Source organism: Lathyrus oleraceus, chromosome 5, assembly GCF_024323335.1.
Source record: "Lathyrus oleraceus cultivar Zhongwan6 chromosome 5, CAAS_Psat_ZW6_1.0, whole genome shotgun sequence".
Lineage (NCBI taxonomy): Eukaryota > Viridiplantae > Streptophyta > Magnoliopsida > Fabales > Fabaceae > Lathyrus > Lathyrus oleraceus.
Window position 1 is genome coordinate 110,845,281 of NC_066583.1, and position 21,135 is coordinate 110,866,415.

Below are 21,135 nucleotides of genomic sequence, written 5' to 3' on the forward strand. Positions count from 1 at the left end.
AAAGTCATATCAAACAAATTTTTAATAATTCCCTTTTTAAAAATACTAGCAAAACTATTCAAACGAGCCTAATTATTGACTTTTAATCAATAGTCACACATCGTAAACTTTGTAAAATACCCAGAGCAAGAAGCCTATAAAATATAGGCTATGATATTCGACAATTTTACACTTACAAAATCATCGACGTCTTCAATGTCACGGGTTCGCATTCTAAGGAAAGCCTATAAAATATAGGCTATGATATTCGACAATTTTACACTTACAAAATCATCGACGTCTTCAATGTCACGGGTTCGCATTCTAAGGAAAGAGGACAGAATAAGGACTTTTTTCCCATAATGCCCCAATGTTGAAATAATTTTCCCACAATGCCCCAGTCTGAAAAAAAAATCCCAAACTGTCCCATTTTCTTATTTGGGCTCGTTCATTCATTGGGCGAGTTGATGAAGGACTTTTTTCGTTGGGCAGGCTCGACCATTCATTGGCCGAGCTAGTGAAGGGAGTTGTTTTTTTTATTTTTTATTATGTTAAAAAGTATTATATAATTAAATAACTTTATTAAAATTATTATTAAATGGTTTTCTAATTAATTCTATATTTAAGTAATATAATTGATTTTTTTAAAAATGATAATAATATTTTTATAAAATACAAATAATAGTTTTCTACTATTGTTTTATTAAAATATTAATAATAAAAATGATTATTTTTTATAATATTAATAATAAAAATAATTTTTTTATATATTAATAATAAAAATGATATGTTTCCCTCCAAAATTTCAATAATTTTTTGGGAATGATATGTTTCCCTCCAAAATTTCAATGGTCGAGCAATTGCTTTGTGTTTGTACTGTCTCGGCCAATGATTGGCCGAGTATTCAAGTATTAATTTTCTATAAATAGCAGGACTTGTAGAAATGTAACTCAGATCACAAAATCCTTTCTTTTTGTAAGAATGTATGTTTGGGGTCTTGTATTTTATGGACAAAGTGAAAAAATCAGTGTTTGCCTTGATCCGCAATGGAATTTCATAACACTGATTTCAGCCATCCACACTGGCTTCCGACAGTTGGGCGGGCATCGTATGAAGGTGAGGAAAGTAGAGTATCGTTGTCCATACATAACGTTGACTGATGCAACCCCGATGGTACGTACATGTATTACCTGGATCGTATAGAAAATGATGAAGATGTTCGGTGTATGTTTTCGGCACATAGTGGTGAAGTTAATAGAGGAGTTGAAGGTCCACTTGTGTTGGTTGTTGTTGTTGATTAGTTTTTTAATTACCACTTGTGTTGGTTGTTGTTGTTGTTATTGTTTAGTTGATGTGGTCGTACTTTGTAACCAGAAGCCTTTGATTATGAAATGTATTTCCTAATTGTTTGTTCCCAAAAGACATTAGAAATACACAATGGTTTATATATAGTGTGTGCATAGTAGTTAATAATTAAAAAAAACATAATCATCTGGACGGATATTAAAAATAACAACATAATCATCTGGATGGTCGTTGGGACGGTCCTTCAACATTAGGACATTTCCTACGCATGTGTCCTATTTCACGGCAAATTCCACGCCTTCTCTTTTCCTTCTCAACATCGTCCATCTCGGTTCTAATCCTGGTGTTGTTTGGGTGCCCTTTCTTCCTCCTTCTCATAGAGTCGTCGTGGCAAAGAGTAAATCCTTCATATTGTGGCCAATTTTCCTCATGGGGAAGTCCTAGGAAACTCTCCGTATAGACCTTGAAGACGTTATGATTTTTAAAGACGCCTGGAATGTGAATGGAGTAGTCCTGGCGTATGCTCGAACATGCTGCGATTACATGGGAGCAAGGTAAGTGAAATGCCTGAAATTTCCCACAGTCACAGTGTTGTTTCCTCATATCAACGTTAAATGTTTCGGTTGGTCGACCGTCGTTATGATTAATCTTCTCTTGGACCATGAAATAAAATCTCTCGCGATCGAACTGCATGACGTTGTGCGTGTTAGCTTTGATGACTTCCTCGGTCATCCCCTTGTTGCAGTTATCAGTGAAAACCTGCCCAGAGGCTAACATTTTTGTCCATTGATGGCCTCTTCTACCAAATAGTGATCCTAATCGATAGTACGTAGATTTGACCAATGCGGTGATTGGAAGGTTTCGGGTTTCTTTTAGCACTGAGTTCATTGCTTCTGCTAGGTTAGTTGTCATGTGACCCCAGTGTTGCCCTCCGTCAAATGCCCTTGCTCACTTCTCCTGAGGGTTGTTGTCTATCCATGATAAAGCGTCGTTGTTTGTTCTTCGGATTTCCCCCTGATAGTAGTTAAATTTTGCCTCTATTAACGCATAACCCATGTTAACAATTATTTTGCGCAGATCCTTGTCTTTAATCTCACGCATGAAGTTTTGCGCGATGAGTCTAATGCAATAGACGTGTGATGATGGAGGATACTGCCATCCATTTTCCGGATTGTTATATGCACTCTTTATCGATTCATGCTTATCTGATATTAGACACTGATTTGCTTGGGGGGTAACGTGTATTCTTAAATTCTTAAGAAAGAAACTCCAAGCTTCCTTGGTCTCACTTTCAACCAATGCGAACGCTATCGGAAATATGTTCTCGTTCCCATCCTGTGCCACATCCATCAATAGAGTCCTTCTGTACTTGCCATACAACCATGTTCCATCAACCTGCACAATAGGTTTACAATATGCGAAACCACGTATACATGGTCGAAACGCCCAAAACAGACGATGAAATATCCTTTGGTCACCCAAGTATGAACCATCACTTGAAATCACAGATAAGGATTGTAATTCTATAATGGTACCTGGTAGATATGTTTTCATTACCAGTATCCACTGCGACAGATCGTTGTAAGATGTCTCCCAATTTCCATACAGCGACTCAATTGCCTTACACTTTGCAATCCATGCCTTTTTATAGGATATGATATACCTGTATTTCTCAGCAACATGAGTGATGATAACCTTCACCTTAAGATAAGCGTCCCGATTTATAAGCTCCATTATGCTCTTACTAATCATTTCTGAACTGAGTTTTGTATGGTCTTATGACATGGAAGTGGTTGTGCACGTATGAGGCCCACCAGACTTACCAACTCTCCACCTTGAGTTGCCCTTACGCAAAGAGACCCTGCATTTGAAATTGCATGTTGAATTTCTACATTTGATGATAAAACGTACATTGTCAGATTTAACCACAGAAAAATCTAGACTATGTTTTATATGCCATTGTTGCAACGCCAGAACACACTCTTCCTTATTTTCATACTCGATGCCCTCCTCTATTTCGTCAGCATTGTGAGTTGGTATGAAACTTCCGAAAACGGAGATTAGTTCAGCATCATCCAAACTTATGTTTTGCATGTGCACAGGTGGGTTGTACAAACTAATTGGTTGCACTCTTAGTGCAACGGTCGGTGTATCGAAGATGTCTTCATTGCCATCATCATCGCTAACACCAAATAGATCTTCAAATCTAACCTCCTCAAGATCATCCTCACTATTCTCGCCTACCTCTTCATTTGGTATGAAAGGTTCATTATTTTGAGTCGGTTCTTCGTCAATGGCTTGACTCATTCTGTAATCGTGTGACTGTACAGATTGTGTTGGATAACAGAGATTTTCATTGTGAGTCGGTTGTTCTTCAACATTTTCATTGTGACTCGGTTGTTCTTCAAGATTTTCGACTAGACGAACATATATCTCAATGGTGGGTAATTGAGATAATGTTATATGACATTGAAACATCGACTTGACATCTTCATCGGTCTCAATGGGTGTCATTATGTAAAAGACGGTATTATCATCTCCATTAAATAATGGATGGCGATAAATGGTGTCTTCAACATAACTTTGTAACTTTTTTTTCAATACGGTCTTTTAAATGATGGAAGTCGGAGTTGATGTGGATTTTGAACATATGCAAATTCGTATTGCAAAATGAGAATCCCTCATTTGCATCTGTGAAAAGGGACCCTTCGGAATGGATAGACACAATTAAGTTTCTTTGAGCCATGGATGTGGAATATTTGATTTGATTTAGGAGATATGAATGTAGAATATTTGGTTTGATGAAAATAAGTAAAGATGTAAATGTAGTAGATTTGGTTTGGTGAGAATGAATGAAGATGTTAATGCAATTTATAGTAAACCAAACCCTATACAAATCACATGCAGCTAGTCATTCAATTGGAAGAGAGAGAAAGCGTGAACCCTAGCCTTTACTAGCTCGCCCATTCATTGGACGAGCCATAACCCTAGAAGAAAAAACTCGTCATTCCATTGGAAGAGCCCATACATTACAAAGGTTAACTCGTCCATCAAAGGGACGAGTCTGCAAGCAGGCTTTTTGGCAGTGTGATTTCTCATCAGCGTGGGAATCTCTTGGTTGCAGGATTCCTTGCCAAAATATTTTGCATGCATTCCATTAATTGTCCAATCAACCATTACAATTCTAACCTATATACTTATTATTTTTTACTATTATAAATAATCCTTTCCTCTCCAATTCTTTCTCATCATCTTCCTACAATTTCTATTTCACAATTACTTACTCTCTTCAAATATTTATTCTCTACAAATATTCACTATCTTCAATTCCAAAATGTCTTTGTTATGGATGGGAGAATCACATTGTGGGACGGCGGTAAACATTGCCAAATACGTAAGTCTCTTTAAAATCTATTTCACAAATTCAATATGTAAATATCACATCAAATATTCATTACCATTTTTATTTGAATTTCAGCAAGACCGTAGGTTCCGGGTCCATTCGCATACATACATTCAACCAAGTGCGGTTATAATACTGTATTTGGAACTAGCTGGTTTTGCAAATGTGGCCAAGATTGCAAGTCTAAAAGTAGATTCTAAATTAATTGTTGCATTGTTAGATAGATGGAGACCCGAGACACATACCTTTCATTTACCAACGGGTGAATGTACTATCACACTAGAGGATGTGAGTATGTTACTCGGTCTCCGAATCAATGGTAAAGTTGTTAATGGTCCAACAAACGTAACCAATAATGTTTACATAAAGAATTTGGGCATCGAACCAACAGCTTCGGATAAAAATGGGGCTTCTGTCAAAATAGTTTGGTTAGAAGCAGTATTAACACAACTGAAAAATAACCCTAACCCGACCGAGGCAGAAAATATTCTTCATTCAAAAACTTATATTTTACTTTTAATTGCTACTTTTTTAATGCCAGATAAGAGTCACAATTTGTTGCATTCTTCTTGGTTACCTTTAGTAGGAGACCTAGAAAAATGTAATACATACAGTTGGGGTTCTGCTTGTCTGGCGACACTATATAGACATATGTGCAAGGCAACCCATAAAGGAGTCAAGAGCATAGGAGGGTGTGTTGTATTACTAACTGTATGGGCATTCACATGCATACCCTTGTTAGCCCCTGTTAGTAACGAGGTTCCATCACATCCTTATGCATTAAGGTAGCGATTTTCATTTAAATGCAATTTATATTTCTCAAAATTATTTATACATCGCTTTAAGGTATTTTTTTTTAATATGCAAGATGGTGCAAACGAGGTATGAATTACGGAAATAATCCTCGTCATCGTCTACGAGGGTACCGTGTTGCAATAGAACACATGGAAGAAAACGATGTAAGAATGATTAATTATAATATTCAACTTATTTAAATTTATTTTATACATTCTAATAGTTATATTTCTTTTAACAGTTTATTTGGAGGCCGTACATACAATATACAGTGCCTGATTATAGTGACAGCCGAGTTTGGAGTGCAACAACATATATGGTATGTTTCTTTACCGTTGAGATGCATCAGACGGATTGAGTCAAACTCCAATTTGGATTTGAACAACAAATACCGTCTCAGCCAAGATGTCTAAGTGAACACCATAACATGACTATGGTCCAAGCTTGAGCCACACATTGGCAAGATTTAAACAAAGAAGAGCTAAAAGAATGGAAAAGAAGAAGGCATTTGGTGTTACAAGGAAACTCGGTAATTGGTGAGTCTAAGTCGGGTAGAGAATACATGAATTGGTTTTTATCAATTCCTTTTATGCACGTTGCTCCAACACAGTTTTTGAATGATCCCCGTCAACGTGTAGCTTCTTCAATCCAACAAACAACATCACCCCCACAACAACATAACCAACCATCATCCTCAGCTCAACAAACTTACCAACACACCCAGACCACACAACAACACACAATTTATTCCACCTCAACCCAACACCATAATCCCTGCACTTCATTCCCTCAAACAAACTACTATTACAACCAACAATATCAACAACAAACCAACCTACGTCCACCCATACAATACACTCCAATTCCTCAACCCAACTTTGAATACTCAAATCCTCATTCTCAACCCCAAACATCTAACACCACATTCGCACAGCCCACTCCTACATACAACCCTGATGATGTCTATTATCCTCCTATCCAACACACCCAACCCAACACCTACGCACAACTCCCACATTCACTACCCAACTATGACCTCATTGATGATCATCTAATGAATATCCCTTCTTTTCGCATTCAAGATCTCGACAGTATGGATATGCCTCCAAACACATCACAACTGTAAGAACAAAAATTGTTCTACAACAGATTCCTTGATTTTGATGATAACAAAGGATGAAACCAAAAATGGCACCCTAACGAAAAGTTTCTAAGTGTGCAGGATTCTAAAGAAAGAAGGAAGAAATCTGATGATGTCATCAGATACAAAACTAGATCAGATACAAATTATCAAATGATCAGAAGCATCTGAAGTGGAGACACGTTCAAGAAAGTCTAACTCTGAGCAAAACAGCAATACATTAGTAGCATCTGAACAAGAATACGCTATAGAAGTTCTGACTCTGAACAACGGTTGTCTAACTCCAGAAATTCTCAGCGCTATCTGAAGAAATCCATCAGAACTCAAAAGAGATTAACATCAGAAGCAAGATTTCAAGATTCTCCAGAAACACAAAATACTCTGAGCATGGAATTGCTAATCATGAAAGAGTAACGTTTAAGTCAAGAAAAGATTTGCAAATGGATTTCCTAATTGAGAAAGAGACGTTAATCTACAACTTCAATAAAGAAAATACTACTTGTGGTAAGTAGTCATTTCAAGAAGAAAAAGTCATCCTGCAGAAGCTATTTATGTGATGGCGTAACTTCATCTCAATATCCACCAGTTTCAACTACTACCTCACTGATCTATATAAAGGATTGCAAATCAACATTCAGCTACACTACATATACAAGGAAAAATTATACTGAAACATCAACACAAGAAAACCTTCTTGCTCTCTAAATCTTCACGAAGCTTTTGCTTATAACGTGAATCACTTTGTTCATACTATTGTAATATTTGCTTTCCTAGAAGCACTCTAGATTACATAAATCTTTCATTCATTGTTTGTTGATTTCCTCAAGTGACTTAGTGTAGTCTGTAAACTTGAGAGGGCTAAGAGATTTTTCTCTTAGACGTTGTTTGTAATCTTTCAAGATTAGTGGATTAAGTCCTTGTTGAAGGCGAAATCACCTTGGCCGGGTGGACTGGAGTAGCTTTGTATTATAAGCGAACCAGTATAAAATCCTTGTGTGATTTTCTTTTTGAAAAGCGCTTATTTTTCAAAATAATTCAAACCCCCCCTTTCTTGTTTTTCTCTTCTTCAATTGGTATCAGAGCTCCGGCTCTGTTATTGATTTTCTAATCAAACACTTAACCGTGTAGAGAGATCCAGTACGAGAAAAACAATGGCCCACTCAAATGAAAGAGATTCTTACAATGCTAAGCCTCCTGTTTTTTATGGAGAGAAATTTGATTACTGGAAAGATAGAATCGAAAGTTTCTTTCTGGGTTATGATGCTGACCTCTGGGACATTGTCACAGATGGATATACACCTCCAGTCTTGGAAAATGGAGCTGAAGTTCCCAGAAACAAGATGTCAGAAGATCAGAAACGTATCTTCAAAAATCATCACAAGGCCAGAACAATACTTCTAAATGCTATATCATACAACGAATATGAAAAGATCACCAACAGAGAGACAGCCAAAGATATACTTGACTCTCTGAAGATGACCCATGAAGGAAACTCCTAAGTCAAGGAGACGAAGGCTCTGGCGCTTATCCAGAAATATGAAGCCTTCAAAATGGAAGATGATGAAGCTATAGAGGCTATGTTTTCCAGATTTCAAACTCTTATTGCAGGTCTTAAAGTGCTAGATAAAGGATACACAACTGCAGATCATGTTAAGAAGATAGTCAGAAGTCTGCCAAAGAAATGGAGACCTATGGTTACTGCTCTGAAGCTGTCAAAGGATCTGAACAATATCAGCCTTGAAGAACTTGTTAGTTCTCTCAGAAGTCATGAGATAGAACTAGAGGAGGATGAACCTCAGAAAAGGAACAAGTCCGTAGCGCTAAAGTCCAGATCTGAAAGACGGAAACCTGACAGAACCAAAGCTCTCCAGGCAGAAACTGAAGATACTGACGACTCTGAACCTGAAGACTCTGATGATGAAGAAGAGTTGTCCCTACTAACCAGAAGAGTTAAGCAACTCTGGAAAAAGAGGAACAACAACTTCAGAAGACCAAGACCCAGAGGGGATCGATCAGAGTCAACTTCAAAAGGTAAAGCTAACAAAGATATTACCTGTTATGAATGTAAAGAAACAGGTCATTACAGGAATGAATGCCCTAAGCTAAAGAAGGACAACCCTAGAAAAGAAAGCTTCAAGAAAAACATCTTCAGAACAAAGAAAGGACTGTTGGCTACCTGGGATGACAGTGAATCTGGATCATCAGAATCTGACTCTGATGAACAGGCCAACGTAGCACTTATGGCTACCACATCCAGCAGCTCAGACGAAGAATCTGAAGAGGTGTTTTCTGAACTTTCTCGATCTGACTTAGAATCATGTTTGTCAGAAACTCTTACCTCTTATCAGAAATTAAAACAAAAGTTTAAAAACATTAAAGGCTGTCTTAAAACAAAATTTGAAGAATGTAATGAACTTGAGATAACAATTCTAGCACATGAAGATACAATCAGATCTTTAACGTTAGAAAGAGATGGAGCAAAAACAAAAAGCTCAGAATTAGAAGAAGCGTTGTCTCAAGCACCACAAACTTCAAATAAAATTATTTATAAATATGAAGAAGCCTTTCAAGAATTTCTGAAGAATGGGATAGATAGGAGTATTATGGCATCCATGATTTATGGAGTAAGTCAGAACAATAAAAGGGGAATTGGGTATGATCCTAAGGAAGATAAAACTTCTACAAGTGATCAAATTAAATCTCCTTTTTCATATCACTACACACACACACAAGAACACAAATTTAAAAATGCTAGAAGACCCAAAGTTATAAGAAACTCTGGGAAAACTAATCTAAAAGGACCCAAGAGATTCTGGGTACCGAAAGATAAGATTATCTATGTTGCAGATATCCTATGCAGCAAAGTTCAGACACCAGTCATGGTACCTGGACTCTGGATGCTCGCGACACATGACGGGAAGAAAGTCTATGTTCCAAAGTCTGGAACTTAAAGACGCTGGATTTGTAGGCTTCGGAGGAGATCAGAAAGGAAGGATCAGAGGCTCCGGAACTATTGGTAATGGTACTCTTCCCTCTATATCTGATGTTCTTTATGTAGAAGGATTAATGCATAACTTGTTATCCATAAGTCAATTAAGTGATAACGGTTATGATGTAATCTTCAATCAAAAAACATGTAAAGCCATTAATCAGAACGATGGCTCTGTCCTTTTCACAGGCAAGAGGAAAAACAACATTTACAAAATAAATCTTTCTGATTTAAAAGATCAAAATGTTAAATGTCTAATGTCAGTTCACGAAGAGCAATGGGTATGGCATAGACGCTTGGGACACATTAGCATGAGGAAACTTTCTCAGCTAACTAAACTCGAGTTAGTCAGAGGCCTACCTAAACTGAAGTTTTCTTCAGATGCTCTGTGTGAAGCTTGTCAGAAAGGAAAATTTTCAAAAACATCTTTTAAAAAGAAAAATGTTGTTTCTACCTCTAAGCCTCTGGAACTTCTTCACATTGACTTATTTGGTCCTGTGAAAACAGCATCAGTTAATGGAAAGAAGTATGGACTAGTCATTGTTGATGATTACAGTCGCTGGACATGGGTAAAATTCCTAAAGCACAAGAGTGAGTCTCACTCTGTATTCACAAGTTTCTGTTCCAAAGTGCAAAAAGAATTTGACTCTAAAATTATTAGAGTCAGAAGTGATCATGGTGGAGAATTTGAAAACAAAGATTTTGAAGAATTATTTGATTCTAATGGAATATCCCATGATTTCTCCTGCCCTAGAACTCCACAACAAAATGGAGTTGTAGAGAGGAAGAATAGGACACTCCAAGAGATGGCCAGAACCATGATATTTGAACCAAATGTAGCAAAGCACTTTTGGGCAGAAGCTGTAAATACAGCGTGTTACATTCAGAATAGAATCTCTATAAGACCTATTCTAGAAAAGACTCCCTATGAACTGTGTAAAGGAAGAAAACCAAACATTTCATATTTTCATCCTTTTGGATGTTCTTGTTTTATATTAAATACTAAAGAACATCTGAACAAGTTTGATTCCAAAGCACAGAAAGGTATTATGTTAGGATACTCATAACGCTCTAAAGGCTATAGAGTATACAACACAGAAACCAAAATTGTGGAAGAATCAATTCATGTCAGATTTGATGATAAGCTTGACCCTGAAAAGTCAAAGCTAGTTGAAAAGTTTGCAGATTTGGAAATCACTCTTGTAGAGTCTGATAAAACTCCAGAAGCAACTGTCACTCAGAACTCTGAAGAAATAAAATCTCCAGAAATCCCAAAGAAAGTCAAAAGTCGTATCAATATATCTGAAGATTTGATTCTGGGAAACAAGGACGAACCTGTCAGAACCAGATCTACCTTCAGAACTTCTGAAGATATTCCTCTGGGACTAGTGTCTCTGATTGAGCCTACGTCTTGTGATGAAGCACTTCAGGATAACGACTGGGTGGCAGCTATGCAAGAAGAATTGGATCAATTCTCAAAGAATGATGTCTGGGATCTCGTTCCTAAACCCAGAGGCACTCACGTCATTGGAACCAGATGGGTTTTCAGAAACAAGCTGAACGAGAAAGGAGAAGTTGTCAGAAACAAAGCTCGACTGGTAGCTCAAGGTTACAGTCAACAAGAAGGTATTGACTATAATGAAACCTTTGCTCCAGTCGCGAGGTTAGAATCTATTCGTCTTCTTGTATCTTTTGCTATTAATCATTCTATTAAATTATATCAAATGGATGTTAAGAGTGCATTCCTTAATGGTTATATATCAGAAGAAGTGTATGTCAACCAACCTCCAGGTTTTGAAAATTCAAATTTTCCAGAACATGTTTTTAAACTTAAGAAATCCTTATATGGACTTAAACAAGCTCCCAGAGCTTGGTATGAACGTTTAAGTAGTTTTCTTCTGGAACAAAATTTTATCAGAGGGAAAGTTGATTCTACACTCTTCTGTAAAAACCTTAATAATGATCTCATGATATGCCAGATTTATGTTGATGATATTATTTTTGGTTCTGCTAATATCTCTGTTTGCCAAGAATTTTCTAAGTTAATGCAGGCAGAATTTGAGATGAGTTTAATGCAAGAACTAAAGTTCTTTCTGGGAATTCAAATTAATCAAACTCCAGAAGTCACGTACGTCCATCAAAGTAAATATATTAAAGACGTTCTGAAGAAGTTTGACATGACTGAATACAACTCTGCAAAAACTCCCATGCACCCAACTTGCATTCTGGAAAAGGAAGAGGTAAGCAACAAGGTTTGTCAGAAGCTCTATCGAGGTATGATAGGCTCTCTTCTCTATCTGACTGCTACTCGTCCTGATATTCTCTTTAGTGTCTGTCTTTGTGCCAGATTCCAATCAGATCCTAGAGAATCTCATTTAACAGCAGTTAAGAGAATTCTTAAGTATCTGAAAGGAACTCCTAACCTGGGCCTGATGTATGAGAAAACATCAGAGTATAGACTCTCGGGTTATTGTGATGCAGATTATGCAGGAGATAGAATAGAACGCGAAAAAGCACATCTGGGAATTGTCAGCTTCTGGGAAACAATCTAATCTCCTGGGCTAGCAAAAGACAGTCAACTATTGCTCTATCAACTGCAGAAGCAGAATACATCTCAGCGTCACTGTGCACAACTCAGATGCTCTGGATGAAGCATCAGCTAGAAGATCTACAAATCTTTGAGAGTAACATTCCTATCTTTTGTGATAATATTGCTGCTATTTGTTTAAGTAAGAATCCCATTCTACATTCCAGAGCCAAACACATAGAAATAAAACATCATTTTATCAGAGACTATGTTCAGAAAGGGATAGTAACATTGAAGTTCATTGATACAGAACATCAATGGGCAGATATCTTTACTAAGCCTCTAGCTGAAGATAGATTTCTTTTTATCTTAGAACATCTGAACATTAAAAATTGCCCTGAGCGAAATATGGCTCTGAAAATGTAAAATGTGACTCTGATGTAGACAAATGTACTTCTGCCTCTGACTCTGATATTTCTACCAAGTTAAGAAGATATCTGAGTTAGAAATCTTCAGAAACCAATCCTTTGGTATTCCTGAAGATCAGATACATCAACACGTGGAGCTCTAAGCGTCTAACCCTAGAACTTCTAGACAGCTGTCAAAAGAAATCAAAGGTCAGAACGTTTGAAATCTCCTAGAGCAGTGTGCGTACTGTTGGGATTAGACATTCATTTATTAGCTGTAATCATTTTTCCCCCCAAACGTGCTATTTTGATTTTTGTGCTAACGCTGGAATGTGTGTCGTTTTGCATGTGTTTTACTTAGAGTATATAAACACTTTTCTCACATTTCACACTTATCACTCTCACTCACTCTCAAACCCTCTCTAAAACCCTAAAACTCTCTGAAGCATTCTCTGCAAGTTCTTCAATCTTCATCTTCTTCTTCACCATGGACGCTCAACAACAAGAAGTGTTTAACTTTTCACAACAAATGGAATCAAGTTCTACCGCTCAAACCTCAAACACTCAAACTCCAACCGTTACAGGCGTCACCATCACCCCTGTTTACAAAGAACCTCACGTTCTTGACCGAGAACGCCATATCAACCTTTCAACTCCTTTTGAAGGTTTGGATGTGTTGTGCGAATCGCTTGTTGATTTCGAAAACTTGAAGAGGAATGGCGTTGATCTCACTGAAGAGCTTCGTAAACAAGGATGGGAAAACTATTTCCAAAGGCTTTATGGTCCTATTTACCCACTTCTCGTCAAGGAGTTCTGGAGACATGCAGATGCAGATGACAACTTCATCGTCTCATATGTTCTGGGGGTGAAGATTGTTATTACTGAAGGGTCTATTGCCTCCTTGTTGAACATGGAGCGAAGTGGAGGAAAAAGGATTTACAACATTCCTCCTAGGTCAAAGCGCATTACTGATGTTATCAACCCAACAATCTCCAAACCCAACGTTGAAGGAAACCCTTCTAAAAACAAAGAGCTACACCAGAACCTCAGAGTGTGGCTGAAGATTATTCTGGGAACCATTCACCACCGTCCAGCCTCTAACTCTTCTGACTACATCAATGCAGACCAGAAATGCATTCTGTACTGCATTCAGAAGGGTGTGAAGATCTCTCTCCCTGTTCTCCTTTTCAGATATCTGAGAGATTCGGTCAGAGAAACCAGAAACAACATGAAGCCCAGATCCTACATTCCTCTGGGAAGATTGCTATCTGATGTCTTCATTGAGCATGGACTGGTAGACCATCTGGAAAAGACAAAACTGATGGATGATCTGGCAATAGATGTGGGGAAGCCTCTGAATGCCAGAAACCTCAAGAGTATGGGGATAATCAAGAAAATTCAAGTTAGGCCAACTCTGGATACATCCTGGGATAGTTTGAAAGATCAGAGGAAGATGCCTCATGGCCTTGCCAGATTCTTCAAGAATGAACCCAGAGACGCTGTTGCTATCTATCTTCATCGTCTGCTGGAAGAAGGTGTTGACGTCTCTGATTTCAGCCTCGACGACTGTCTGGACTCTGAAGAAGACTTCGTCAGATACAAGAGAGGTCTTTCTGAAAAGAAGATAGCACCACAGGCAAAGAAGGCCAGACTTGGAGAAGCTTCTGGAAGCAAATCTTCAGCTCCTCTGAATATATCAACTGGTAAGTCTGTTCCTCCTAATACCTCTAATCCTCTGATGGCTTCTTCTAATCTTCTCTCTTCACAACCTATTTATACCACCTCTGATATTTCACCCTCAATCACCAGAACCTCCCAACCTACACCAGTTCTAAATATAGCCCGTACATCCATACCTCCCTCTGAACCTAAACAAACCCACCAAAGCACTTCATCTTCATCATCCTCAGCACCAGAATCACCCCCATATGTTTCCCTCTCATCTGACCCAGAATTTTCTGACCCTGATTCCCCAACCATAGCCACAATTTATGCTCATAGACTTGCTTCACAACAAACACAACCACAATCTGAAGCAACTTCACCTCCACCACAACGAACAACCACCATACCTTCTGAAAACCAACCCTCTGACCATCCCACTTCTGATATCAACCCACCAAACATCTCCGTTGAACCAGAACCAGAATCCGAACCTTTAGATTTAAACCCTCTTTATGCTTCACCTCAAACATCTGACCCTCAACCAGAAGCAGAATCTGAACCCCAACCTGAATCAGAATCTGAACCTCAAATTTTAAATCTCAGCCCTCCAAACTCTCCACCTCATACCTCTGAACCAGAACCTGAACCTGAACTTTCTAAACCTACCCTTAAGGAAGCCATCTTGATGATTGCAGAGGCTTCAGTTCAAAAGGTCGATTCTCTGGTCACTAACTCTGAAATCAGTGATGATCCTGAATCTGTAAGGACACACTGGAACAGAGTCATTGGCTGGATGACATCTGAGGCCTTTAGACTGAAGGGCATCTCTGAACAAGTCAGAAATGGCTACATCAGAGATGCTGAGGCAAGACTCCAGGAGAGACTTGCCAGAGAAGCTGAAGCCAGAAGGCTTGAGGAAGAGAGAATTGCCAGAGAAGCAGAAGAAGCAAGAAGGATAGAAGAAGAAAGACTTGCTAAGGAAGCTGAAATCCTAAGGCAAAAGGAAGCTGAAGCAAAGGCTCTGGCAGATGCAGAAGCTCAAGCTGCTGCTGAAGCTGAAGCTCAGAAGGCTCTGACTCTGGGGGAGTCCTCTTCTGTGATTCCTACGGTTCTTCAGACTCTGAAAGAACTCAAGCAAGATCAGAATGAACTCCGGGCCAGAATGGACAAGCAAGATACTGTCAACGAAAACATCCAGAACATGCTTGCTATGCTGCTTCAGAGAATGCCTCCGCCTCCGAACCCTTAGGCACTTAGGATTTATTTTTGCTTGCCTGTTGTCTTTGTTTTTTGCTCTCTCTCTGAATCTGATGTTTTCTTGTTGCCTTTGTGCTTTTATATGAATTTCAGTTTTTATATGAATTTCAGTTTTTCTCTTTATTTTATTTTGGGTTAAATACATTTTTCCCCCCTGTAATGTTAGCGAGTTTAGGATTACCCCCCTGTAAAAATATTTTTTGTAAACCCCCCCTTATGTTATGTAGATTCCTTCATAGAACCCCCTAATATCCAGGTGGCATGGAATCTAATAAGAGGTCCTACACCTGGCATATTTTTAATTTTGTTAAAGTGATTATGTGTCATTTTACACTTTTTAATTTCAAATACCCCCTTAGAAAATTAGGGTTCTGAACATAGCAGGGAAGACGAAGACGAAATTTCCAGGGGAAGACGAAGACGAAGAAGAAGAATGCAGGGAACGAAGCAAACGAGAAAGACGACCGCAGTGAAGACGAAGATGAAGACAACCTCAGCGAATACGAAGAAGCGATCCAGCTCAGTGAAGACGAGCTCAGTGAAGTGTCCAAAGTCCGAGGTTAGTAAAAATTTGAAGTTCATCAATGTCGTAGGGTAAAATTTTGAAATCAACAATCTTTGACATGTGGGTATAATATATTGACAGGATTCACAACACTTTAGTGTTACACTCCACCATGGGGGTGAATTTTACAGGGTTTTTGAAGAAGAAATTATATACAAAGGGGGTACGGATACGACAGTTAATGGGATACATGTTTCAAATTGGAACATGGATAACATTGAGAAGTTGTTGAGTAGGTTAGGGTATAAGGCTGATTGTGTTAGGGTATGGACAAAAGTTTTAGAAATTCAAGATGGTTTTTTTCTGATTAGGAAAGATGATGATGTTGTTGATGATTTTGCTCTATACTTTAGTGCAATGAATGTGAAAGGAGATTTGTATGTTGAACATAGTACTGGGAACATGGACCCTGCTGATAGGGAACCTAAATGTGTGAATGATGATGACCACCCCCCTGATAATGGAATTGTTCCATTAGATGAGGAGAAGGTAGAGGGGTTAGATGACAGTGAAGATGAAAGAGCTACTGCTTACTTTGATGGTTTTGAAGGAATAGATGTTACTAAGCCTATTAGGGAGGAGCCCAATAACAGTATGGAGGAGCCCAATAAGAGTATGGATTCAGATGATGTATACTATAGTGATGAGTTGAATAGTTCTGACCCAGATGATTCTTGTGATGAAGAAAGGCCCAAGTATGCTAGGTTTAGGAAAGAGCATCTAAACAAAGACTTTATATTCAAGTGGGGTATGGAATTCAACACACTTGATGACTTTAGGGCAGCTATCCGTGAGTGGTCAGTGCTTAATGGGAGGGAAATTTCTTTTGTGAAAAATGAGGGAGATAGGGTAAGGGTGGTGTGTAAGCATAAATGTGGGTTTTTAGTCTTATGCTCTAAGGTGGGCCACAAGGAGACTTTTGCTATAAAAACACTTGTACATAAGCACACATGTGCTAGGGTTTTGAACAACAAGTCTGCTAGCTCAAAGTGGGTGGCCAAGCATGTGGTAAAGAGGATGCAAACTTCTGATACAGTCAGGATAAGAGACATCATCCAAGATATGAGGCAAACATATTCTGTGGGTATTACTGTTGCAAAAGCATGGAGGGCTAAGCTAATTGCCAAGAAGATAATTGAAGGTGATGCTGACAATCAGTATGCTTCCATATGGAGGTATGCAGAAGAACTAAGAAGGGTAAACCATGGCAACACTGTGAAGATAAATGTAGAAAGACCTAGTCCATCCATACAACCAAGGTTTGGGTCATTTTATTTCTGTTTTGATGGCTGTAAGAAAGGCTTTATTCATGGATGCAGACCATTTGTGGGGGTTGATGGATGTCACTTAAAGACCAAGTATGGTGGACAATTACTTATTGCTGTAGGCAGGGATGCTAATGATCAATACTTCCCTTTGGCATTTGGTGTGGTTGAAAATGAAACAAAGGAGAGTTGGAGATGGTTTATACAACTACTAATGGAGGACATTGGTCAGGATAGAAGATATGTATTTATCTCTGATCAACAGAAGGTATGTATTTAACTCTATCTTTCTGTTGCAAATTATTCTATTCTCTAAATGTTGAAAAAATTTCTATTTTGTATCAGGGACTTGTGGCTGTATTTGAAGAATTGTCTGATACTATTGAGCATAGATTATGTCTTAGGCACTTGTATGCTAATTTCAAGAAAAGGTTTGGTGGAGGAGCCCTTATTAGAGATTTAATGATGGGAGCTGCTAAAGCCACATACTATCAGGCATGGGTCCAAAAGATGAATGAATTGAAGAATGCAGATCCCAATGCTTGGACTTGGTTGATGGTTGTTCCTACCAAAAGCTGGTGTAAGCATGCCTTTTCTTTTTACCCTAAATGTGATACATTGATGAATAATATCTCAGAGTCTTTTAATGCTACCATTCTAGCTGCTAGGGACAAACCTATACTCACAATGTGTGAGTGGATAAGAAAATATCTGATGAATAGGTTATCCACCTCTGCAAGTAAACTAGAAAATTGGCCACATAAGGTGATGCCAATACCTAGGAGAAGGTTAGATAATGAGGTGTTCAATAGTGGTCATTGGTTGCCAACATGGTCAATTGCTGAGACTTTTCAGGTTACACATAGTTACAACACACATGAATTTATTATTGACATTGCTAAAAGGTCATGTAGTTGTAATTTTTGGGAATTAGTAGGAATTCCATGTAGGCATGCTGTAGCTGCTCTGAGTTATAGAAAGCAAAACCCTGATGAATTTGTTGATGCTTGTTACACAAGAGAAAAGTTTGCACTATGTTATGGATTTTCAGTAAGTCCAATCAATGGTCAAGATATGTGGCCAGAAGTTGAGATGGAACCACCTCTACCACCTGCATATAAAAATGGTCCTGGTAGACCTAAGAAGATTAGGATAAGAGAAAGTGGAGAGGATGGTGCAAGGAAGAGAAGATCTGGTGTTGCATATAAGTGCACCAAATGTGATAATTTTGGTCACAATGCTATGACTTGTAAGGCTACCACTCAGGATCCCAATGCACTTAAAAGAAAGGTAATTCATTGTGATATACATTTTGTCTTACATTCTACATTCTGTCTTACATTCTTCATTGTGATATGCATTGTGATGACAACCATACATTGTGTCTTACATTGTAGAGAAAACCTAAAAAAGGACATGTGCCAACTGCAACTGATATGCCAACTGCAAATGATATGCCAACTGCATCTGATATGCCTGCCCCAACTGCAACTGATATGACTGTTCCAACAAATGTGCCTGTTCTAACTGATCCACAGCCTCCAACTGATATGCCTGTTCCAACTATTATGAGTCAAACAGGATCTAGTGTGGCTGCCTCTATCACAAAACAATCCAGAAAAAGGGTTGAAAAAAAACCTATCATCAAAAGAAGGCAAAGTGAGAGGATCAAGTTGAGTTGGTTTAAAAGACCCATAACAGGTGAAGGAATATCTAGTGACAAACCAATTACCCTACCAGAAAATGAAGACATACCCACTTCAAAATGAGGGACTGATTATTATGTTTCTGCTATGTATTTTGTAATCCTTTTGGAAAACTCTTTTGTAATGCCAACTGATCTTTGAAGACATGTATTTTGTAATCCTTTTGTAACAAACATATGCACTTACTGTGATGATCAATTCTAATGTATCAGTTTAACATTATTGGTGTGTATTGTCTATAAAACACAATGGCTAGTCTGTCACATTTTTTTCTTGTTTTTCATAAACCATGAATTCTGCAGAGAGCCATGGCTAGTCTGTGCACTAATCTTACAACAAAACCATGAATTCTGCAGGACCTAAAGAAAAAGCCAAAGTATTTAATTACATTCACCTTGAATTCTGCACTGAAAAAGTTTAAGAGATAGACTACATTAATATATTTCAATTTATTTATATGTTTACTATGTCATATTTTCTTTAGAATTACTGACTATAAAATTGTTCTGTAGTTTTCTGATGATTTTGCAATTTTGCTCTTTCATTATGATATAACTTTTTTCTGTCATTATTGGTAGATTGAATGCTGAAAGTTTAATCAAATAATGATGCTGCACTGACAGTTTAAGATTGATGAACAGATTACATTTCATTGATGAACACATTACAAGTTCAACATTACATTGCTGAAAAACACTAATGACATAACAATTACATGACAGACTCATTAGACTAACTTAACCATAGCTGCTATCAACATCCATGACAGACCAATTACAAACATTAACCATAAATTTTTCCTCTTTTCCATTGCAATCTTTTTCTTCAGTTTTTCTAACTTGTTAAGCTTTCCGACTCTGCAATCTATCTCCTCAACAATCTCTTTAGCAAATTCAATCAAATAAGCCTTGTTGACTTCACATTGGCGGCATCTGGACGGATTGGTTTCTTTCACTGCAAACTCACTGACCAAATCATCCCACAAAAATAAACCGCACCCATTCTGCAATTTGAGACAAACACCACCAACAATTAATTTCGAAATCAAACTCAAAATAATAAAATGCTTCAAAATTGCTCACCGTATAATTCCTGCATTTCCAAAATTTGCGACCGGGGTTTTCAATTGACTTGGAGACCAACAACTTCATGGTTTCATTGCATCCACATCTTGGTAAGCCGTTTCCAACTTCACTCGTGGAAGATGCCTTGCTGCCACCCATAACCCAGATGAAGGGGACACGGACGAAAATGAAGAGAGGGATGGATTTGGGGTAGGGATGGATTTCACGAAGAGAAAGAGGGATGGATTTGGGATAGGGATGGATTTCACGAAGAGAGAGAGGGATGGATTTGGAACCCTAATTTCTAGTTTATGCCATGCTGGAGACCTAATGAAGATTCACATGTGAAAATAAAAAAATTAAAAAGCCACGTCTGAAATAAAAAACCAAGATTCCATGCCACCTGGATATTATGGGGTTCTATGAAGGAATCTACATAACATAAGGGGGGTATTGAAAAAATAACTTTACCAGGGGGGTAACCCTAAAATCGCTAACATTACAGGGGGGTAAAGTGTATTTAACCCTTTTATTTTTTTATTTTTTTTTTCTATGTCTTTTTTATTCTGACAAAAAGGGGGAGAAGTCATTAATAGCTCTGATGAAAACATTGTCTGATACCTTAAGCATTCTGCAACATATCTTTTTCTTAAAAATAAAATTTATCTAACCTGGACTTAAGAAATTGCAGAAAGTTTCAGAAACCTCTGTACTTAAGAAACTCTGGTAAGAACTTCTGAACTCCCTAGCATTATCTCAGGGGGAGCTTCTGTCTATCTGATCTAATATTTTTCATGTTTCATCTGCTAATTAAGGTTGTTTTGTCATCATCAAAAAGGGGGAGATTGTAAGAACAAAAATTGTTCTACAACAGATTCCTTGATTTTGATGATAACAAAGGATGAAACCAAAAATGGCACCCTAACGAAAAGTTTCTAAGTGTGCAGGATTCTAAAGAAAGAAGGAAGAAATCTGATGATGTCATCAGATACAAAACTAGATCAGATACAAATTATCAAATGATCAGAAGCATCTGAAGTGGAGACACGTTCAAGAAAGTCTAACTC

At 37.9% G+C, this 21,135-nt stretch overlaps 2 protein-coding genes across 2 annotated transcripts; both read right to left on the reverse strand.

Annotated features, from left to right (window-relative positions):
- Positions 1–1,500: 1,500 nt before the first annotated feature.
- Positions 1,501–2,061, reverse strand: LOC127079058 (uncharacterized). Its single transcript, XM_051019469.1, has one exon. It carries the CDS (start codon positions 2,059–2,061, stop codon positions 1,501–1,503), a length of 561 nt encoding a protein of 186 aa, XP_050875426.1.
- Positions 2,062–2,232: 171 nt separating this feature from the next.
- On the reverse strand, positions 2,233–3,798 carry LOC127079059 (uncharacterized). Its single transcript, XM_051019470.1, has 3 exons — positions 3,196–3,798; positions 2,842–2,985; positions 2,233–2,679 (listed from the first exon to the last, which is right to left on the reverse strand). The coding sequence occupies exons 1-3, from the start codon at positions 3,796–3,798 to the stop codon at positions 2,233–2,235; spliced, it is 1,194 nt and encodes a 397-aa protein (XP_050875427.1).
- Positions 3,799–21,135: the final 17,337 nt, after the last annotated feature.